This window comes from Argentina silus (assembly GCF_951799395.1).
Source record: "Argentina silus genome assembly, chromosome: 8".
NCBI lineage: Eukaryota > Metazoa > Chordata > Actinopteri > Argentiniformes > Argentinidae > Argentina > Argentina silus.
In genome coordinates, this window is record NC_139662.1 from 4,865,616 (window position 1) to 4,886,151 (window position 20,536).

The 20,536-nt window shown below is 41.2% G+C and overlaps 2 protein-coding genes across 4 annotated transcripts in view; one reads left to right on the plus strand and one right to left on the minus strand.

Moving 5' to 3' along the window:
- The window catches only part of clstn1 (calsyntenin 1), a 29,826-nt gene extending 15,187 nt beyond the window's left edge, over positions 1–14,639 (plus strand). The window contains exons 3-18 of one of the 2 annotated variants that reach the window (XM_083675199.1): positions 3,028–3,223; positions 3,805–4,013; positions 4,422–4,571; positions 4,850–5,035; positions 5,240–5,488; positions 6,337–6,458; positions 6,665–6,827; positions 7,184–7,234; positions 8,327–8,484; positions 8,776–8,924; positions 9,402–9,646; positions 10,801–10,971; positions 11,613–11,758; positions 11,994–12,129; positions 13,086–13,270; positions 13,766–14,639. In XM_083675199.1, the coding sequence (XP_083531325.1) occupies positions 3,028–3,223; positions 3,805–4,013; positions 4,422–4,571; positions 4,850–5,035; positions 5,240–5,488; positions 6,337–6,458; positions 6,665–6,827; positions 7,184–7,234; positions 8,327–8,484; positions 8,776–8,924; positions 9,402–9,646; positions 10,801–10,971; positions 11,613–11,758; positions 11,994–12,129; positions 13,086–13,270; positions 13,766–13,960 (2,711 nt within the window). In that variant the 3' untranslated portion in view covers positions 13,961–14,639. The remainder of the gene's footprint in view (positions 1–3,027; positions 3,224–3,804; positions 4,014–4,421; positions 4,572–4,849; positions 5,036–5,239; positions 5,489–6,336; positions 6,459–6,664; positions 6,828–7,183; positions 7,235–8,326; positions 8,485–8,775; positions 8,925–9,401; positions 9,647–10,800; positions 10,972–11,612; positions 11,759–11,993; positions 12,130–13,085; positions 13,271–13,765) is intronic. The other variant, XM_083675200.1, reaches the window with a different exon arrangement.
- A 1,202-nt stretch (positions 14,640–15,841) lies between these two features.
- On the minus strand, positions 15,842–20,436 carry lzic (leucine zipper and CTNNBIP1 domain containing). 2 transcript variants are annotated; one of them, XM_083675201.1, is made up of 7 exons: positions 20,240–20,436; positions 19,782–19,891; positions 19,516–19,651; positions 19,296–19,394; positions 19,062–19,157; positions 18,659–18,740; positions 15,842–18,517 (listed from the first exon to the last, which is right to left on the minus strand). In XM_083675201.1, the coding sequence occupies exons 2-7, from the start codon at positions 19,880–19,882 to the stop codon at positions 18,459–18,461; spliced, it is 573 nt and encodes a 190-aa protein (XP_083531327.1). In that variant the 5' UTR covers positions 19,883–19,891; positions 20,240–20,436; the 3' UTR covers positions 15,842–18,458. The 2 variants fall into 2 exon arrangements, with proteins under 2 accessions (XP_083531327.1, XP_083531328.1); XM_083675202.1 differs by lacking the exon at positions 20,240–20,436 and adding an exon at positions 20,024–20,186.
- Positions 20,437–20,536: the final 100 nt, after the last annotated feature.

Consider the following 20,536-nt stretch of genomic DNA (forward strand, 5'->3'; position numbering starts at 1 on the left):
CTGGACATTAGCATAGATGCTACTGTACATTCTGAACCTTTTGCTTGAAGATGAGGTCAATTCTTTATTTCATTCCTAGACAATAAGCTTGTGTCAGTACCATTTATGCCAACGTGTCCATGCGTTTTGCTATAGCTTAACTCAGTTATTCCTCTATAATTTGATTTGTCTTGACAAGAACTCCTGCAGGATGGGGATGACCTAGCTTAGCAGTCTGATATCAGTGTCATTGTCAGAGTAGGAGTTGCAACATAACAAACAGCAGTGCAGCCAGAGTAGCTGCAGCATCTCTCTTTTTTTGATTTGGTAGAACATGAAATGAACCCACAGAATAATGCACACATCATTTTCAACACAGTCAGAAATGTAGGTGCTGGCCAATTACTAAATGATTATGTTTAAACATTTTTTTATTATTAATCACACACACACACACACTACACACACACACCTCTTGAATTTATATAAACCAGGAGAAATCAAAGCTTATTTGTCAGGTGAACGAAAAAAACATATTTGTCAAGAAGAAAGATTCAGCAAATCATGCCCTAAGTATTGCATGTCAAAGGGGCTAGAATCAATGTACATTATACTGGAGATGATGGAGTAAAGATGGTGGAGATTTGTGGCCAGATCAGACGGCTCAGGGCACAGGGTAGGCTGTGGTATTCCCCTGGCCTCAGTGTGAAGTGGTCATTAGTGCTGTGGAGAGCATGGGGGGGGGGGAGGCCCAAAGTTCCCACCGCATGACTGGCCCTGAACAGCAGCCCCTAATGGGAAATCCATTCTAATTGTCTGGCTGAAAACAAAACAGACAGCTCACCCAACAAGAGGCCAGGAACGGGCAGTAAACAATCAACCAAGCAGAACCAACCAATGTTAGATACCAGGAGTATGATATGTAACACTGGCTACATTTGAGTACTAATCCAATTTGAGTACCAATTTGAATTTTAATCCAGACAAAGGCACTGGGTGCCAAAATGTTGTTTCAGTAAATGCAAATGGGAGTCTGAGACTTTCTATATCTTTAGCTACATTTGAGAACCTTCAGACCTTCAACCTTCACCTCCTGTGGCATTTGCCAGAAAAAAAATGAAAATTCTGTTTTTTAACCAGTTGTTGCTTCTAAGAGTTTGTTGGCAAATACCTAGGCAGTAGAGGCTTTTGGATTTTGGGCTGTTCTGGTACACACTTAAAACTTTAATCTAAACTCTCTTCGATGTGAATGTGTATTCATTATGGCAAGAGTATGTACCTGTCCTCTCTGTATAACCTCTGAACTTCAACCTTTCTTTGACTGACCTGGGTTTATCTTCTCTCCCCTCTTGTAGAGAGTTTTGAGGTGACCTTCACCAAAGAAGGTGATGATGGGCTCTTTCTCCTGCCTTGTGCTCAATTCTTATTATTAACCCACTAACGCAAAATAGCATCCACACTTTACACAGAAATTCCTGCCATGCTCTGTAATCTCCTTCTCATTTTTTAAAAAAGTTTTATTTATTTATTTGTTTGTTTTTAAATGTTTTTACGTTTTCTCACCCCAAATTTTTGGAAAGTACAACAACTGGATGAAAAGTGTGATGTGGGGCTGTGTGTTTTTAGAAATATCTGTGCATGAGACATCCATTGTAGTTTGCAGACCCTAACAGTGTTTCAGCCACAATCAAGGACGGGAAAGGCGCTAAAGATAGGGGTTGGTCTTGAAGATGTCTCAGTAATTTTGGCTAATTCATCGTTTGTAATCAACCAAGACAGAAATCATGTCCAATTTGAGACGATTTGCTTTTCAAAGAGATGGAAATGGAAAGTGCTTCCTTTAGTTGACTATTTGAGAAAACAAAAAAAAAACTGCTTATAGTCAAGAAAAGGTAGCCCTTTTAAAATAAGATATTTGTCATATTGTATGATATGTGGATATACAGTGAATTCAAAAAATATTATACGAAAATAAACTTTATCATTGGTGCCTCTCGAAAAATAACCAAATTCAAAGAATGATGCAGGTATAATAACTTGCATATAAAGTGTTTTTCACAGATCTTCAGTCTTCAAAGCTAAGGTGCTGAGATTGTTAACTAATGCAAACTCTCTCTACTGTACGATTTCTGTTGTTGCATCTTTTCCTTAATGGAAGTCTTTTGTTAATTCTCCACCACTAATCTCTACCATAGCATGGCTGCAGTTGTCATATGATGTGGATGTCAAGCAAGTTGATATTTCTAACCCCAGTTCTCATCCAGTACTTTTGTTTGACTACGGCTATTGTACTGGTTTGCTCCTCTATGATTTCATTTTGTACTCATTTCTAAAGAGTTTGGGGCGAGAGGCAAAATTGCACAGGAAGACTTCCCTTACTCAAAATGATCTTTTCATTTATAATAATTTAATAGTTCAGTCTTTTTTTTTCCTTCACAGTATTGGGTTTTGATGACTTACTCTGAGATGGTGCCGGACCACTTATCATAATACTCCCACGTTTCTTCTACTATAAACGTCTGTCATTTTGAATTTGGTTTCTATTCTTTCTCCTCTTTTTGCTTATTCGGTTCTTTTGGTCTGAATTAGTAAAATTCTTATTCTGACATATCTGAATGCACAGACATAAGATCTTACACAGATATTGTCTTTGCACTCCCTCTCCTTTTGGTTTGTTTGATTAGCTTAATTACTGTGATATAAAGTACTCCTGTGAAATGCCTGTCCACATCTTTCTCAGTTTCAACCTGCATGACTGGATGCGATGTGATCAAGTGGCTTGGACGAAACACTCAGCCCTCCTATTATACTAAATGTCCCCACTCCCCCTCCCTCCCCTCAAATACTCACCCATACAACAATGCTTTTGGCTTCCTCCACAGACACCCCCCACCCCCCACCCCCCAATGTATAAACCCCTGGCTGCCAAAACCTTTGGCTGTTCTTATTTATGTTTGTGTGTGTACATTGTTTTATTGTTATAACCCTTGGCTTTAAGAAGCCCTGGTTGTTCTGAACAAAAAAATGTTTGGTTCTTGGCGTGTTCAGGTGAGATTTGCGGCTTCAGGATCCATGGGCAGAATGTCCCCTTTGAGGCAGTGGTCCTGGACAAGTCCACAGGTGAGGGGGTCATTCGGGCCAAGGAGAAGCTGGACTGCGAGCTCCAGAAGGAACATACCTTCACCATCCAGGCCTACGACTGTGGAGAGGGCCCTGACGGAGCCAACATGAAGAAGTCCCATAAGTATGTCTGCCCTGGAGTGCCTCAGGGGTTCAAACTAGAACCACTTTCAAGTCCTTGCTTGAGTGCCACATTGTGTGTAATTTCTGCCCAACTTGACTCAATTTTGTTTGATTGAACTGCTCTTAGAGTAATTATGTGGGTAAGACATTACCTATTCCTTTTACAGTTGTATTGATTTGATGAGGCCAAGAATCAAACATCCAAGTCATGGTCTATGAATTTGACCACTGGAACATTACCAAGTTGTACTTGCATCAGCACTGACCACAACTGGCATATGATCTCCATTGCAGAAACTTAAAGACCAAGCACTGATTGACATTTGTGGGCTCCATCAGCTACCTGTGGTATCCAAGCAATCCTTTAAATAGCGTAGTCATAATTATCCAACTTTATTGTAACATTATAATTAACAGCGAATTGAAAGAATCTATGAAAACTGATTATTGTACAGATTACTAAGTAAGAATCACCTTGGTATCAGCAGCTAAGGTAATTTGGTGATGTGTACACAGTTACATGCAGCATGTGGGAACATTGAAGCCCCTCTGTCATAACCAATTTAACTTTGACACCACTAGGGCCACCGTCCACATCCAATTGAACGACGTCAATGAATACTCACCCGTGTTCAAGGAGAAATCCTACAAAGCCACAGTCATTGAGGGCAAGAAGTACGACAGTATTCTGAAGGTTGAGGCAGTGGACGCCGACTGCTCCTTCCAGTTTAGCCAAATCTGCAGCTACGAGATCGTCACCCCCGACGTGCCATTCACCATTGACAAGGATGGTAAGGCCTCCAACATGGCTACTCGTCCGTCCCGCCTACCAAAAATGAATGGCTTAAATATAGATTGCAGTGCTGTGATTCTATTGATTTGGACCACATTCAATTGATCTGTGCAAACAGTGGAGCTGCAAGCTGTCATTTTGAATTCACCACAGCACTCAGCCTTTGAAGTGGAGGCTTGTTACCTTGAAATGCCAATGAGTAATTTCATGTCTCTCAGTGAAATATTATTGAATATAATAATAATATTAAATTATTAAAACTGAAATATTTTAGTGCATCTCTATCACAGATTCTAAGAGCTATTCTGAGATGGTTTCCTTTTGTTCTTAGTGTACCTTTGGTTTGCATTCGGAAGAGAGATTATTTTCTTTTCAGAGATTTATTTATTTTGTTCATTACACTCAGGCTTCATCAAGAACACAGAGAAGCTAAATTACGGTAAAGAGCACATGTACAAGCTGACTGTGACTGCCTACGACTGCGGGAAGAACCGCGCCTCAGAGGATGTCCTGGTAAAGATCAACATCAAGCCCACCTGCAAGCCCGGCTGGCAAGGTATCAAAGCCCCCCCTTTCTACAGGGCCTAACCGGTTTAAGTTACTGTTTGAGTGTGTCTCTGTGTGCTCACAGTATCCCCCTTGTCAAGAGCTCATTTAACAGTCAAGCTTTTTACCATCTTCTAGCAGGCCAAAGCAACACTCCTTAATACATTAACAGAGAGCATTGAACGCATTAACATATTGCTTTTCTCTCTCTTAATTCTCCATTTCTCTTTTTACCTCCTGCTCTCTCTCTCTCTCTCTCTCTCCCTCTCTCTTCTTTATCTCACTCAGGCTTCAATAAGAGAATCGAGTATGAGCCTGGCACAGGTAGCCTGGCCCTTTTCCCCAGCATGCACTTGGAGACCTGCGAAGAGCCAATCACCTCTATCCAGGCCAGCATCGAGCTGGAGACCAATCACATTGGAAAGGGCTGCGATCGTGACACCTACTCTGAGAAGTCCCTGCACAAGCTGTGCGGTGAGAAACCACACGCCCACAACAACAAGAATGTTAAATACTGTTAACGCGGCCAAACGGTCGATTAATTATTTTATAGTACCATTCCAAAATACCCTCTGTAAAACGTGACCTAATTGTTGGTTTTTCTCACCACACTCAATGAATAAACCTGCTGAACTATGTTTGTGTCTAAACCTGGCTGTGTGTGTTTGTGTATCTCAGGCGCCAGTGCTGGCACAGTGGAGCTGCTACCTGCCCCCAGCAGCTCTGCCAACTGGACAGTGGGCCTGCCCACTGACAACGGGCACGACAGTGACCAGGTATTTGAGTTCAATGGCACCCAGGCCATTAAGGTGCCTGAGGGCGTGGTAAGCACCAGCCTGAAGGAGCCCTTCACCATATCTGTGTGGATGAGGCATGGCCCCGGGGCCAGGGAAAAGGAGACCATCCTCTGCAACTCCGACAAGACAGGTACAGTACCTCCCACAACATACAAACAAACGTAATAACAAATTATAGCTCATTATTCTGTCACATATGGTGTCTGAAAGTAGCTTGCTGACTGAGTCTGATATGTATACCTTCAGGTCTTAAAAGACAATGTACTCAGCTGGCAAAGCAGTAAGCACTGTCTTGATCATTATCTAGCAGATTATGATCATGATATACTCTAATTTCAGACTAGACTGTGCTGTTTTGGGCATGAACACAGAGATCATACCTGTAATAACAGCAGTCAGGATTAGAGAGAGAGAGAGAGAGTGAATGTGCGTGCGCGTGCGCATGTGTGTGTGCGTCTTTGTGTCTGTCTGTGCGTGCGTGCGTGTGTGTGTGGTCTCAACAGCTCACAACACTGATCATCAGCACAATAAATCCCAATCTCCAGCATGTGACTAGCTTGGAGGTTTCATCAGCTGCTCACACACTGCTTACGTAAACTGGATTACATCAGGATGGCTCTGTGTACCGGAAGCTTCCAAGGCTATGATCTGAGTTTGATTCATGACCTCCACACAGCATGATTATTTCTAAGCAAGATGGAGGCAGCATTCTAGTATCATGTGCTTAGTTTTTGTACAGTTATTATATGTACAGTTTTAGGAGCTTGGACAATGTTGTGTCATTTAACATTCTTCTCATTATTATTTTGATCAATTAGAAATGTTGCATATCAGGTGCTCCTGAGTGTAGCATTTGTACTGCCTGCTCAAACCCACTAAATTCATACATACAGTCCACTTTACAAATAGTCCTCCTATGTTAAAGCCCCAGGAGATTTCTAGTCAATGTCCTTAAACACAGATCTTGTCCTTTCACAGAGATGAACAGACACCACTACTCCCTCTATGTGCACAACTGTCGCCTCATTCTGCTGCTACGCCAGGACCCAGCAGAATCAGAGAACTACAAACCAGCAGAGTTCCACTGGAAACTGGACCAGGTCATTCACTTTTGGCCCTTTTAAACACACTATGGATAGAGAACTCTTACTGTTATGGAGAACTGTTATTGCCCTAACAAAGTGGGTTTATGAGGTCCATTGTATGAAAACTATGTGGGGGTAAAAACGAGCCCATTCCCTCTTGCTTCTTCCTATGGCCTTGACAAGGTGTGTATCACAGTTGACATTAACCCCCTCCCCCCCAGGTGTGTGACAAAGAGTGGCATCACTACGTGCTGAACGTGGAGTTCCCCTCTGTGTCTATGTTTGTGGATGGGACCACCTTTGAGCCCTTCCTCGTCACAGAGGACTACCCTCTGCACTCCTCCAAGATCGACACACAGCTAACCATTGGGGCCTGCTGGCAAGGTACAGTACAGCCATGTTTCTGAGAACAATGCAATCACTTCTCATGAGGTTAGATTGATAATCTTCAAACAATGTAGGTTCTTTTATGGAATATGATTGAGGTATAGACCATGTACATGTAGCAATGAAAGCAATGAATGCATCACCTTTGACACCAGTGTTGATATTTATTGGTACTGATATCAGTGCTACATGTATGATGTCTAAAGATGTTCATGTGATTGTTGGTTGTTCTAGACCTACATTATTAACTCTTTCCCAGCTTCTAGGATGATGCACTTTTGACTTGTGCAGCATCAAACCAACCTCTCCTTCAACCTCTTGTCTTTCCCTACTTTCTTGTCTCGCCTCTACAGACTTTTCAGGACATGACAATGACACTGAGACAGTCTCTGAGCCTCAGACAGGTTGCTCAAGTCTTTCCCTTACTCCTCAATTATGTGCATTTGTCCATGTGTTACCTGCATCCCCATTGCATCTTGTCTCCACTAGAGTTACCTCACCATTCTAGCTGAACAGGGACTCTTTTCTAATTCCACATTCATAGCATGAGGCAGTCGGGATAAGATTGCTGTTCCGTCCACCTTGCCTGCTTCTTTTCTATTGTAATGCATTCCTCTCATTTTTCTTTCTATTTGACTTGTTCATACGCCATTAACCAATGCAGTATTTTCTCATTTTAGCCACCAGACAGTGTTCTCTTCTCTATTACCCAATACTGAAACAGAAATAGAAATAGAAGAAGAAAAAAAACAACAAGCGCATGGTCTGAACTCCACCTCGTTGCAGTATTTGGCAATGTCTCCCGTTTCAGTGTGTGACCTTGGTGTTAGGAGCACTGCTCAGAGTATCAGATGACACACCACAGCAACAGACAGATTCTGCTGTCTGTGTGACAATGTGACCTTGAGTTGCGTGGCCAGACTTCCCACAGACTGCTTCACAGTGACGCAGAGCCGTCCTCGTGCGCTGAGGCGCATAAATTCCCTGCATGATTCTCACCTCAAGCTCCCCGCTCCCACTTGAAATTCCCCAGCATAATTTGAATATGTAAATGATATTGAAACTTTAACAATCATAGCTGATAGTATACAATACACATTGCTCACATTTCAAAATTATAGTGATGGAGATAGCAGTATGGTTATACAATTATAATCATTTTAAAATTATAGAATGATAAACATTAGGGTTAGATTCACTACAACATGGTCCATCCTTGAGTTAATCCCCCATGCTTTTTCATATTTTTTCTGTACATAAAGGCAGATGTAGCATGTAGCTGGAGGCCTGTATCAGCTCATCCATCATTCTCTCCCAGGCCTCTCCAGGCCTTGTAAGGGCACACGTACTAACTTGCATGAACACCAGTCACGTGAGCTTTGCGCATTGAGATGCCATGCTTGAATCGCCTGCCCAGTAAAGGTCAGTACATACAGTTCACCTGGCTGACTGTGTGTGTGTGTGTGGGTGTTTTTCCCCCTTTCTGTTGGATCCAGGTGGCAATGCTCGCATGTCCCAGTTTTTCCGGGGAAATCTTGCTGGCCTCATGATTCGTTCGGGGAAGCTGGAAAACAAGAAGGTGATTGACTGCCTGTACACCTGCAAGGAGGGGCTGGACGTGCAGCTGCCTGAGGAGGTGGCCTCTGCTGTCAAGGTGAGAGCTCAAACACCTCATGCTCTTGGTTATTCTGGGCCATAGGCTCTCCATGCACTGTTGACATGAACAGTCATTTGGATCTACATTGATTTATTCTGTAGTCCCTCAACTCCAAAGCAACATATAAAATAATGCAAAGTATTGTGACAGATATTTTGTGTTTCAGCCATTAAAATTGTGTTATGGAATAGATAAATCCAAAAGAGAGCATGCAGTATGAAGTCAAGAAGGCTCAAAGATGTTTCATCAAAAGTTGGGCTCATTCTGACCCTATCTCTTCCCCCTCAGGTGGAGTTCAATCCAAACCAGTCCTCTCTGACCGTGGAAGGAGATGACATTGAAGCTTTTGACAAGGTCATGCAGCATATCTCCTACCTCAACTCACGACAGTTTCCCACCCCTGGCATCCGACACCTCCGCATCTCCACCACTGTCAAGTAAGCGCCTCATTAGCTAGGAAGATGTGCTTTCTGATAAACATTTGCTCTCAGTGAAAGATGATGACATACTGAAAAGTTAAATCACCACAATGTTAAAATGGCTTTTGCTTCAAACTCACATTGAGATTGAAAAGTTGTTTTGTTTTTTTACACATAAAAGGTGGAGCGGAAAGGTAAAATAGAGGTTAGAGTTTGTACCATTCTTTTCCAAAGGGAATGAAACTTGAAAGGTTGAACGGAAATGTACAGTAAAGATAGAAGTATATTAAGATATAAGGTATATCCAATCAAACAGACCCATGCCCTTTTTCCATACACATAAGACAGACTATATTGTCCGTGACTGCATGCAAACTAAAGAAAGGTCAAAAGGGCTATTTGAGTGGACTAGCCACTATAGCCAGTTTGTATCAGAGATTGTAAACTACTTAAATGGAATTTAGAGCCCTAAAACCATTGGCTGGCCCTTCACAGATGCTTCAACGAAGAGGCATGCATCTCGGTGCCAGACACAGAGGGATATGTGATGGTGCTGCAGCCCGAGGAGCCCAAGATCAGCCTGAGTGGCATCGACCACTTTGCCCGCGGTGCCACTGAGTTTGAGAGCCCAGAGGGCGTGACACTGTTCCCCGAACTGCGCATTGTCAGCACCATCACCCGTGAGGTGGAGGCCGATGTCGAGCCCGAAGGCACAGAAGGGGCTGAGGACGACCCCACAGGTACTTAACCACACACTCCCCCATATGGGAGGTACCACTGGACAATATACAGGGAATGCTACAGTAGAGGCCACCAGAAAATATACTTATTTATGCTTGGAAACCTCATCAGGTGCATTCAACGTCTCAGTTGAATTGGGTTTCTATGGAATAGACCCCTGAGCTAGATAACTACTAGATACAGCCGCAAGGATTAGGCCACCACGCTTAGGCTGAGGAAGGGATTGGAGAGGGAGAGAGGGAGGGAGGAGTTGTTTACTACAGGCTTTACGGGAGGGTCACTTTACCAGCCACGCCATCTGTTAGGGCTCTATCCGGGCTGAGAGGGAGAGCGAGAGATGGAGAGAGAAAGAGAAGTGGAAAAATAGAGACACAGGAAGGGAGAGATGGAGAGGGAGGGAGAGATGAGGAAAATAGAGAAACGAGAGAGAGAGAGAGAGAGCGCGTGAGCGATATGGAAGGGGAGAGAGGAAGAATGGAGGTAGAGGGACATTGAGATTAGATGAGAGAGACAAAGTGCTCTTGTGAACAGGCCATATGGGACAAAGAGCTTAGAGGTCGGTCTCTACATTACTGTCCTTCCTAATTTGCCATCAATCCATGCACAATACCCCAGAATGACAAAGCAAAAACATGTTTTTTTGAAATTTCAGTACATTTATTAAATTTCAAATACAGAAATACCTCATACCTCAGGTATTTCTGTATTTCAATTTTAATAAATTTACTGAAATTTCTAAAAACGTGTTTTCGCTTTGTCATTCTGGGTTATTGTGTGTGGATTGATGGCAAATTATTTTATTTTAATCCATTTTAATTTGAGTCTGTAACACAACAAAATGTGGAAAAAGTGAAGGGGTCTGAATACTTTCCGAAGGCACTGTACAAACATGTTGTTACTGCCAGGAGTGTTCTAGGTGTTCTCACCAATTTTCGCCTTTCTGTCTCTGGTGGCGCAGTGGGTTAGGGCTGTTATTATTAAGTAGGATGTTGTTGAACTCCATTTTGCCGCAGTGGCCAGAGTTGGCAGATTTCCAACAAACTTATGCCCTGCTCCTTTAATATTAGGAAATAACTAATGGAATGTCCTACTTCAGTGCTTTTACATTTGAGTATTTTGGTGATTTTAGTATTTTCTCCTCTACCCCCATCAGTCCAAGAGACGGTGGTGTCGGAGGAGATCATGCACAACCTGGACACGTGCGAGGTGACTGCCCTGGGAGACGAGCTGGACGGAGAGCACGAGACCCTGGAGGTGGAGCTGGCCCAGGTCCAGCAGCGCGGCCTGGAGATGACCTCCTCCAACCTGGGACTCGTCATCACAGGTCAGGGCCTCCCGCATACTACTAGGCTAGGCTAGGCTAGGCTAGCCATGTAGCATGCAGTCAGATGCAGCCACACAGAGACATGCATATTTACAATATGTGTACGCATGCGTATACATACCACTGTACTACGAGCAAAGATAAATTGTCACATACAATACATACACACATGTACACACCAGGGAGATGGATTTCTCCTTGACGTTTATACTAGTCTTCAAAAGAGGCTTCTCTTTTATGCGGTAGCATATCTTCTCTAATCAGAAAATAATACCGAGCAGAGCAAAACATATCTTACAACTCAGAATACTCCACACAGCATGATTTTTATTCTAGCTTCATTTTAAGTTTGAGTTTTTGTAAACAGTCTGAAAATGCATTGCATATCATGGAAATGCTAGATGCAGTCTTTAAAAATATCACTGGGTTATTTCTCATTGGGTCTATTACAAATATTATGGTAAAGATGGACGACTTTGCCCCAATTTTACACATTTTTGCACATGCAAATTGGGGCTCCAAATGTGTCCCAGCTCTTCCGCAGTTTCCTGGCTGCTTGTCCTTACCATGAAACTTGACCTGCCTATAGTGGCATGTTTCCTCTCAATCAGTGTTTGACAAACGTCCTCTCCCCATCCCAGGTGTCAACACTATGGCCAACTATGAGCAGGTCCTGCACCTGATTCGCTACAAGAACTGGCACACCGAGGCTCTCTTTGACAGAAAGTTCAAGCTGGTCTGCTCTGAACTAAATGGCCGCTACATCAGCAATGAATTCAAGGTCGAGGTATGACTGGGCATTTTTCTGATTACCTCACCTATTGTACCAGTGTAATGTTCACAACATATGGTGACATTGACCCGTACGTAGCGCTTACTGTGGAAATGTAAGGACAGAAAAATAATTAAAACAATGCTAAGCTATTGTGAATTGGAACATTTCTGTTGCTGGATATTCACTGACACCGCCCCCAACCTACCTATCTCTCTCTCTCTCTATGTGTGTGCGTGTGCGCCCACAGGTGAACGTGATACACACCGCCAACCCCATGGACCATGCTAACAACGCTATGGTGCAGCCCAATTTCATCAACCCAGTGCACCACGCCTCAGTGGACCTGTCAGGTCACAACCTGGTTAACGCTCACCAGGCCTCAGGTACATTACCCTCTATTCTGTCAAAACTACTAAAAGTACTTGTTTTTTTGCAAACATCTTTTTCATTGGTATTGACAAACAAACAATACTGAATGACACTGACACAAACAACAAATCACAAACGATTTTCATTTTACTGGACATTTTTCCCCTACAATACTTTTGGTCGATTATTTTACTAATCTGTCATTAAAGATAATCCCGACCCATGATCAAACAACTAAATCTTCTTAATTTTTTGTTCTGAAAAAAAAATCTGCTTCTTGGGCAGCAAGCTATTTTGTGCTGGATTAAAGTCAATTAACAAAAGTAGGGCACATATGATATAGCTGTTGTTTGCATTGGTTTTTAACTGTGCAAGTTCAAGGATTATACTTCATCTGGACAGCCAGGACTCAACACAACCTTTTTTTCAGTGTCTATAATCTTCTGTACTCACAAGCTTACAAAGCCATCTACAGCATAGGGCCTAATACTGTACATATTAGTGGGAGACAAAGTAGAGCGGGTGTGTAGAGGACCCAAACATCTATTTAAAGGAGATAAATGCATATCTTTATTGGCTAGGCATACTGTAGATCGACAGAACAAGTTCAGGAAGTGTAGTTAGTTACCCACCCTGGGTTCCTTTATGTACAGGCTATAGTACTGTATACAATAGCATTGCAAAATGCTATAGTATACCAAACACAAGCCTGTGTGAATGCACCAGGTCCATATTGCGTCCATTATGCTTGAGCAATGGAGCATTTCTTAACTCACACCAGAAAGGGCTTTAATTCACTTCCACAAGCAGTTCCCTGCCGACCAAAAGCTCTATAATCCACATGGGGGATCTCTATAGAAGTGTTGATGTCCTCCTTTGCCCTGCTTGCATGGTATAAAAAAAAAAGAAAAGAAAAAAGAAATAAAGGCCTCTTTAGTAAACAGCCTGTGTTTCTATCTGCCCCCCTCAGTGGTCCCCAGTGCTGCCACCATTGTCATCGTGGTGTGTGTCAGCTTCCTCGTGTTCATGATCATCCTGGGCGTGTTCCGCATCCGGGCGGCCCACCAGCGCACCATGGGGGACACAGAGAACGGCAAGGAGAACGAGATGGACTGGGATGACTCTGCCCTCACCATCACCGTCAACCCCATGGAGGTAAGGCATTACTTACTGTTTATCACACAAAGCCTTGGATCCCAATGACAGAAGAGGTGTAGTTTTATGTTATTTGTGAAATAGTGGTATTGACAGCTTAACTGCAGAGAGGCAAATATATGAGGTATTATAGGCAAAGTGGTTATCTAACTATAGATTCCATAAGCAAATGGTAAACCTGGATTGACCAAATGGTTGCACATGGTTGACATTATTATGATGGTCTTGCAAGCGGTGATAATGACATAATACCTTACATGCTACTGACCCTTTGGCTCACACAAACATAATTATCATACAAAAGCATAGTGGGTACAGCTATGTAGAAAGCAATATTGCTGACTCCGAATAAGTTCCTTCACTGCATACATCCCCACAGGTGGATCAGGTTATTTAATTCAGATTCCCATCAAGATGCCTAATTGTATTTTTAGAAAGTCATGTGTGAACAACTGACCCTCTCCATCCCCCTATCTCTCTCTCTCTCTCTGGTAGACTTATGAGGACCAGCACAGCAGTGAGGAGGAGGAAGAGGAGGAGGAGGAGAGTGAGGATGGAGAGGAGGAAGATGACATCACGAGCGCAGAGTCGGAGAGCAGCGAGGATGAGGAGGGGGCAGAGCCAGAGGACCAGCAGGGCGCCAGCAGACAGCAGCAACTGGAGTGGGACGACTCCACACTCACCTACTAACTCAAACACACCCACACCCCCACACCCACACCCACACACACACACACACACACACACACACACTCACTCTCACTTACTCACATGCTCCTACACATACACACGCACCCACAGGTACTACTCATACTTACCCACACAGTCCTCATTTTCACTGTCCCAGTAACCAGTGGGGCACACCCTCCTCCTTTCCAAGGAGCCATGATGATAAAAAAAGAAATCTAAAAAAAAAAAATCCCTTAAAGCTATATATGGTCAAGGTTTTCCTGTTGTCATCTTTAGTGGTGGTACTCAGTGTAGTATAGTAATCACCAGATCGCTGATTTCTACACTTTTTTAATTTATTATGTTTCATTCCCGGGAAAACTTTGCCTACGTTTGCATTTGCATTTTTATTTTCTTTCAGATGTAGGTCTTTTAAATGGAGAATGATTTTTTTAAATGTATATCCCTTGTACATCAGTTTTGGATTTGTTTGCCTGTAAACAAGAGAAGCTTTGACTTGGGTTTTCTTTGTGTGCTGGAGTTGTAGTTGATGCTTCAAACAAGTACACTGCGTAGTTTCTTTTTTTTCTCTCCTTTTAGTGCATGATAATATTTGAAAAGTCATATGTGTAGAGGAATAAATTGCTTTTTAATATTTTGTAAATATACAGAAATCATGTAATTAGTCAATGTGTTAGTGAAGGCCTAAACAAAGGGGTCCAATAATCTAAAAAGACGCAGTACGTAGAATATTTGTGTCACAAAGGCTATAGCATGTTGCAAATTTGGCAAAGCTCTTCTGTCATGCTTGTACAATAATGTCTGCTTCTTCAAGAAGAGAAACCCAGGACTGTAAGAAGAGGTTTCTATGGCAAAGTGTTGCTCATTTTGTCTTTTCTGTTGCAAGGAGGAGGTTGTTTATTTGCTTCACAGGGGCAGGACTGGTCGATGCTTTTGGCCCCACACGCTACACTTTGCTTGGCTTGCACATGTGGCAATGCTGTACTCAAGGCGTCAATGCATCTCATTTCCAATATTGTCTCCTATTGTACAGAAGGTTATTTTTTTTATGTCAAGATAATCACATTCAGAGAATAGTCGGACAAACGCAGGTTTGTTAAGGAAGGACTCAAGAACAGGCCAGCTAGCAATATAGATGCATCCTTAAATGTTTGTACTAATATTTCTGCTTACGCTTAGGACAACTACATCTGCAGCTTCAATAACCCCTTCCATATTCCAGTCCTGCCGTGGTGTCAAAAAGTTGAGGAAAAAAATCATTAACAGATCTCAAACTACAGAAGGAGCCGACATGTGTGGATAGTCTAGCTTTAGGGGGGGCTCAGTTGAATAGTACGACTGCTGTTGTTTCTTTGGAAGAGAAATGAAATGCAAGACCATTTCAGTCTGCTTCAATGCAAAAAAAAATATTTTCTAAAGGATTTTTTTTTCATGGCGCGGCTATTTAATCTGAAATGATAATATATTAGATGCATTTTTTAAAGGATTTTCTTATATCAAATAAGTGTAGACTTACACTCCCTGCAATTGTTTTATCTGTTTTATGAGTCTGACAAACCTTAAAATAAGTTATTACAATTTGTGGTATTTAACTTGTGGTTGACTATTTCAGGGATGACTGATGCATTGTTGTGATATGAAAACTCTTTAAAAATTAATCATCTTTGTTCTTGTTTGAATCTTAAAATGAAATATTTTTTTGCAGTAGACCACTAGATTTTATTGTACATGGAACTGTACTGTAGAGTTGTTCTAAGATATTTGTTTACATTTGGTAAACTTGTTTTCCTTCTGGTATTAGTATAAAACTTATACAATTAATTGGAAAGATGTGTCAGATGTTAACCTCTATCTCCTCTCAAAAATCACTGCTTGTTCATCTCTATACCTTTAAAAAAAAAAAATTAAAAAAAATGACTGTAAAGGATTTTTACCCCTCAAACAAGTTGACATACATTCTCCCACTGTTTTCGGGATCAAAATGAAATATGTACATTCTGCAAACTTGCATAAGTATGTCAAGTGTCATGACTGGGGGCATTTTAGTCAAAGTAATAAGTAAGTAAATAAGTAATAAGAGTTAAAGTGAGGCATTACAACGTTGGAAAGTGGTTTGTAAGGTTGACAGAGGAGGTCTTATACTTTGCATGTTGATCTGTTTTAAAGGCCAAATGGCTTAAATAACAGAAATATTCCATCTAATGTATGCTTTGCAAGTTTCATAAAATGGTCTTTTTTTTTTTTTTTTGAGTTCCAGGTTCCATTTTTGAGGGTTTGAGCAAACCATATGTCTGGATTCGCTCAATGGAATTTCTGTTAAGTTCAATTTATTTATTATTTTTGGTCAACTGTCAAAATGTGGTGAACAGTCTCTCCTTCATGATGACTAGGGGCCCACTGAGGGGGTCAGGTTTGAGCTGGCCAAGTTGGGAGTGCCTTTTGCCAATCACAGCGCATTAATTAACACAACTAACAAAACACTCATCCACGCTCTTTTAGTTGTGGCAACTTTTCTTATTTTGTAACTGTTTAATGCTAGATTTCTTACAGAGCTGGGAAAGTGATTTTATTTCATTTTGTTGTAATAATAGTCCACTGCTAGTTTTATTAAAAGTGAACGTTTTACATAGGTGTCATGTGTCCATGTTGATGTGTAGAGAAAGTAGGTCCATATTGTATCTTCTATAGATATTGTACTAAATCATATTGACGAAATCCACTTCTAAAAAGATGTACATTATTGAAGTGCCCGAGGCAGCATATGTGGGTATACATTTACCTATTTGTGTATAATGGAAGGTAATTTTGAACAGTGTATTATTACCTGGTTTGCTGACAAAGTTGTTGAGGGCAGCATGAAATTCACAAGAATCAGAGTACCGGTATAATCCTTTTCCCTCCCAATTTCTCAATGTCATTGCTATATCACAGTCCATTGTTAACTCAATGTTTTATTTAAACATCTCATCTCTTTTTTATTGAATTAAAATGGTTGCTTCTGAGTGCATACCATTTCTATTGGCCAGAGTTTGCAACCATTAGCATTGCTCTGTAGCATTTGGGCATTTTCTCACCTGATGATCTGGGATGTATTCCCATCAGCCCCTTGGACATTCTCTTCTGCATTGAATTGAATGTCACTGCCCAACAAATTATATATATTTGAGTTTTGAGATTCAAGGGGTATTCACTTTGCATGGATCACTACTACAAAATATTTTGTGTATACTGTACTACATGTGGAATTGTGAGATTGGAGTGGGAGAGGGGACAAATATACTACTGATTCTCAGATTATCTGTTACACAAGTCCACACCACTCAATTCATTTTTGTTTTATTTTATCTTTGCTCAAAATGAAAGGTGACAATGTTTTTAGAACTGTTGAATGCTTCCTTTGTGCTTGTTGGGCTGCTCTCACTTTTCTACTAATTGAAAGGTGAATTGTAGTGAAGTTGATGCTTGCTCATGAACAAAATAAAGGATGATGAGATGGGGTACAAATGTAATGTGTCTATTGTTTTCTATTCCTTTGTCACACTGTCACTTAACAATTGTGTTTTATCTTTCATATATCAGTTACGGCAATTACCTGTAGGGGGGAGTCAGAAGACTGGTTTGCTGTGAAATTGTGATTTTAGGACAATAGTGCCCCCTGGTGGGAAAAGAGAAACTATGGTGGTACGTAAACAACAGATTTTATATTAGGAGTACAAAAGCATACAAAGGGCTCAAACTTAACAAACAAAAACACTTACAATTACATTTAGAGAACTACAAATGAGTAATCACACAAGTCAAGCAAAACAGAAGACATCTACGAAGTTTAACATTTATACTATAAACCATTTTAACTGTAGATTTATGTCAGCCAGACAATCAACAACAACCTACAATATTCAAGCTATCACAGTTTGACATTATAAATCATTCAGAAAGCACAATTCAATCCAACGGATGACATCAATAGTAATGCTGTCATAAGGCAATCACCATAACTTGTACTATACATTGGTCAGAACTGTTCCTTGCATACATATCAAATAATATTCTCGTACCCAATACAGACCAACTTTTACAATCATCTGGGAAAAGAAAAGAAAAAAGTAAAAATGTTCAGGATCTAAAATATTACATTACTCTTTAAAAGCAAGTATTAGGTGCTGACATCTGAGTGCATGATTGGTTACATCACAGGTGTCAAACTCATTCCACGGAGGGCCGAGTGTCAGCAGGCTTTTGTTTTTTCCTTTCAACTAAGACCTCGTCAACCAGGTGAGTGGAGTTCCATACTAACTAGTGACCTTAATTCATCAATCAAGTAGATGGGAAGAGCAAAAACCTGTAGACACTCAGCCCTCTATGGAATGAGTTTGACCTGTGGGTTACATGATCAATGATAGGATGGCATTTTTTCTTCCACGTTATTAGGAGCTGAAACACTGAAGTAAAACACAATTGTGGACGTTATGTTGATGTTTGACTGCATCTCTAATTCCTATGCCTTGGTTTTCTCCACACCAGAGCTGGCTAAAGCCATGATTTTGTCTTCTGACCCTATAGAAAGGAGTGAGATGCTGGTTAGAAGAGTACCAATGTTGAGGTTCAATCTCTGTAATGAATAATCCTTGAGTAAAAGAGTGAAAATATGGCAAAATAATACACATGGATAAACATGCAATACCAATTTAAACTCACCCAGGTCGGCAGTGACTTTTTCAAATTGGCTGAGAGTAGCAGTCGCATTTTCAGCCAGAAAAGTATCATCTTCTGTTGTAAGCTACATGGGGAAAGAAGAGAAAAGAAACAGGTGAATGGCAATAATCCACAAGATAGTCATATGACACCTTATACCATGTAATATCATAAAGCAATGACTGTCATAGCACCTGTTGACTAAGGTTCAGATGTAAACATTTCATATCATGACAGTGTAATTGCTTTTTTGTAACCATTACGCATTTTATTTCATTCTGACGACAGTTTTATGGCTAGATACATGTTACAAACATATTTCAGTTCATCACTAGTCAATCTTTAGACCTACAGTATATGCATGAAGAGTCCATCACATCACACCCTGGCCCAACGGACCTCTTACCTTCTCACCCAGTTTTCGCAAGGCAGTGAGAATCTCCACTTTCTGCTGAGTGTACATGTCCCGCGAGAGTTTCCCCACCATGACATCACGGTCCATCTGCAGAAAAATGTCACACAATTTGGCAAATCATCAGCCCACTCCACTGTACAATGTGAAGCTGAAATGTGTGGCGCTTACGTTTGCCCTTAGATCAAATAACATCCATCTAGATTTCTTGGATCTTTTCCAACTAACCTCTGCTAATCTGGTTCTCAACTGCCCGGGTTGCTTCTTGGCAAAGAGTCGGATCACCTCAGGGGTCTTGAAAGCTTGGCTAATGGCAGCCTGGATTGCCTAATGATAAGACAAAACAAGAATAGCTTTACCATTTCATGCATCATGACATGATTTTGAGTTATAGTCATTACATGTTATGACTTGTCAGTCTGATGACAATGTTATCCAAACTCCTTACAAGTTGCATCCCTCCGAGCTCATCCACAAGTGTCATGTCGCCTGACATGATTTTCGTCAGAGACTCGTTGAACTCACTCAACTGCTCCAGGGTTTCCTTCTTGGTCTCCTCATACTCTTCCTCATCTAGCTCTTCTCTAGAATAGATAGAGAGTCCTGGTAATAGAGTTGGAGTAAAAATAGCTATGGGAGTACAAAAGAAATGTGCATGCAGCATGAATCACTCAGAGTAACATCCATACATAGTCTAGCATAGGGATACAGTACCTGCACTCTTCCAGATCTTGGAGCTGCTGCATCAACCTGTCTAATTGTTCCTCCATGTTTTGTTTCAGTTTCCCAGTTTCTGATTTGCCACGAGAAGCCATGCTTCCACTCTGTAAAGAACACATTCATAGTTAACTTTATAGAGAAAACAAGCACAAATGTGCCACGTATAGATCACAAACAATACAATATATTCAAGCCGACTAGAGGCTGGGATGCAAGCTAGCTAGCGACCTACCTACCCTGCTAGTGTAGCTTTGTTGTATTGTATGTCATTAGAGACCAGACTTCTGAGACACTAGGTTGTTTGTCAAGTCTACCTTGCTAGAAAGTTAGCAACCACATTGAGTGTTGAATAATCACATTATTATTGAATTTGTCCAGTGCAGTGGCCAACTTGACTGAGTTCTCCTAGATAGTAAGCATTGCAAGCTAGCTCGAAATCATCCTTAGCCTACCTGTGCTCGCCACTGTTGTGTTGTCTGAAGTCTGGTCAACTCAATGTTTAGGGAAGAGATGCAGATTTATTTGACTATGATAGGATGAAATTCTCCATTGAAAGAATTAACAAAATGTCAAAACATTGTTAAAACATAGCTAGCTAGCTAGCTACAAATTGTCTAAGGCGTTAAACGTTGCTGAATATTTCAGTATTTCTACAGCCTTGTGACTGTGAACGTAGCTCGTGTTGCGTAGGTGCGGTCCTTCTTCTTTCCGGTTGTTTTTCTCCAATAAAATGTCTCTATTCTAATCCA

Excerpts from the sequence above, each read along its gene's own strand:
- lzic (XM_083675201.1), bottom strand. The coding sequence starts at position 19,882 with ATGGCTTCTCGTGGCAAATCAGAAACTGGGAAACTGAAACAAAACATG. Across the intron at positions 19,652-19,781 it reads CAAGATCTGGAAGAGTGCAG|AGAAGAGCTAGATGAGGAAG; the intron begins GTACTGTATCCC and ends TATCTATTCTAG. Across the intron at positions 19,158-19,295 it reads TGAGAACCAGATTAGCAGAG|ATGGACCGTGATGTCATGGT; the intron begins GTTAGTTGGAAA and ends ATTTTTCTGCAG.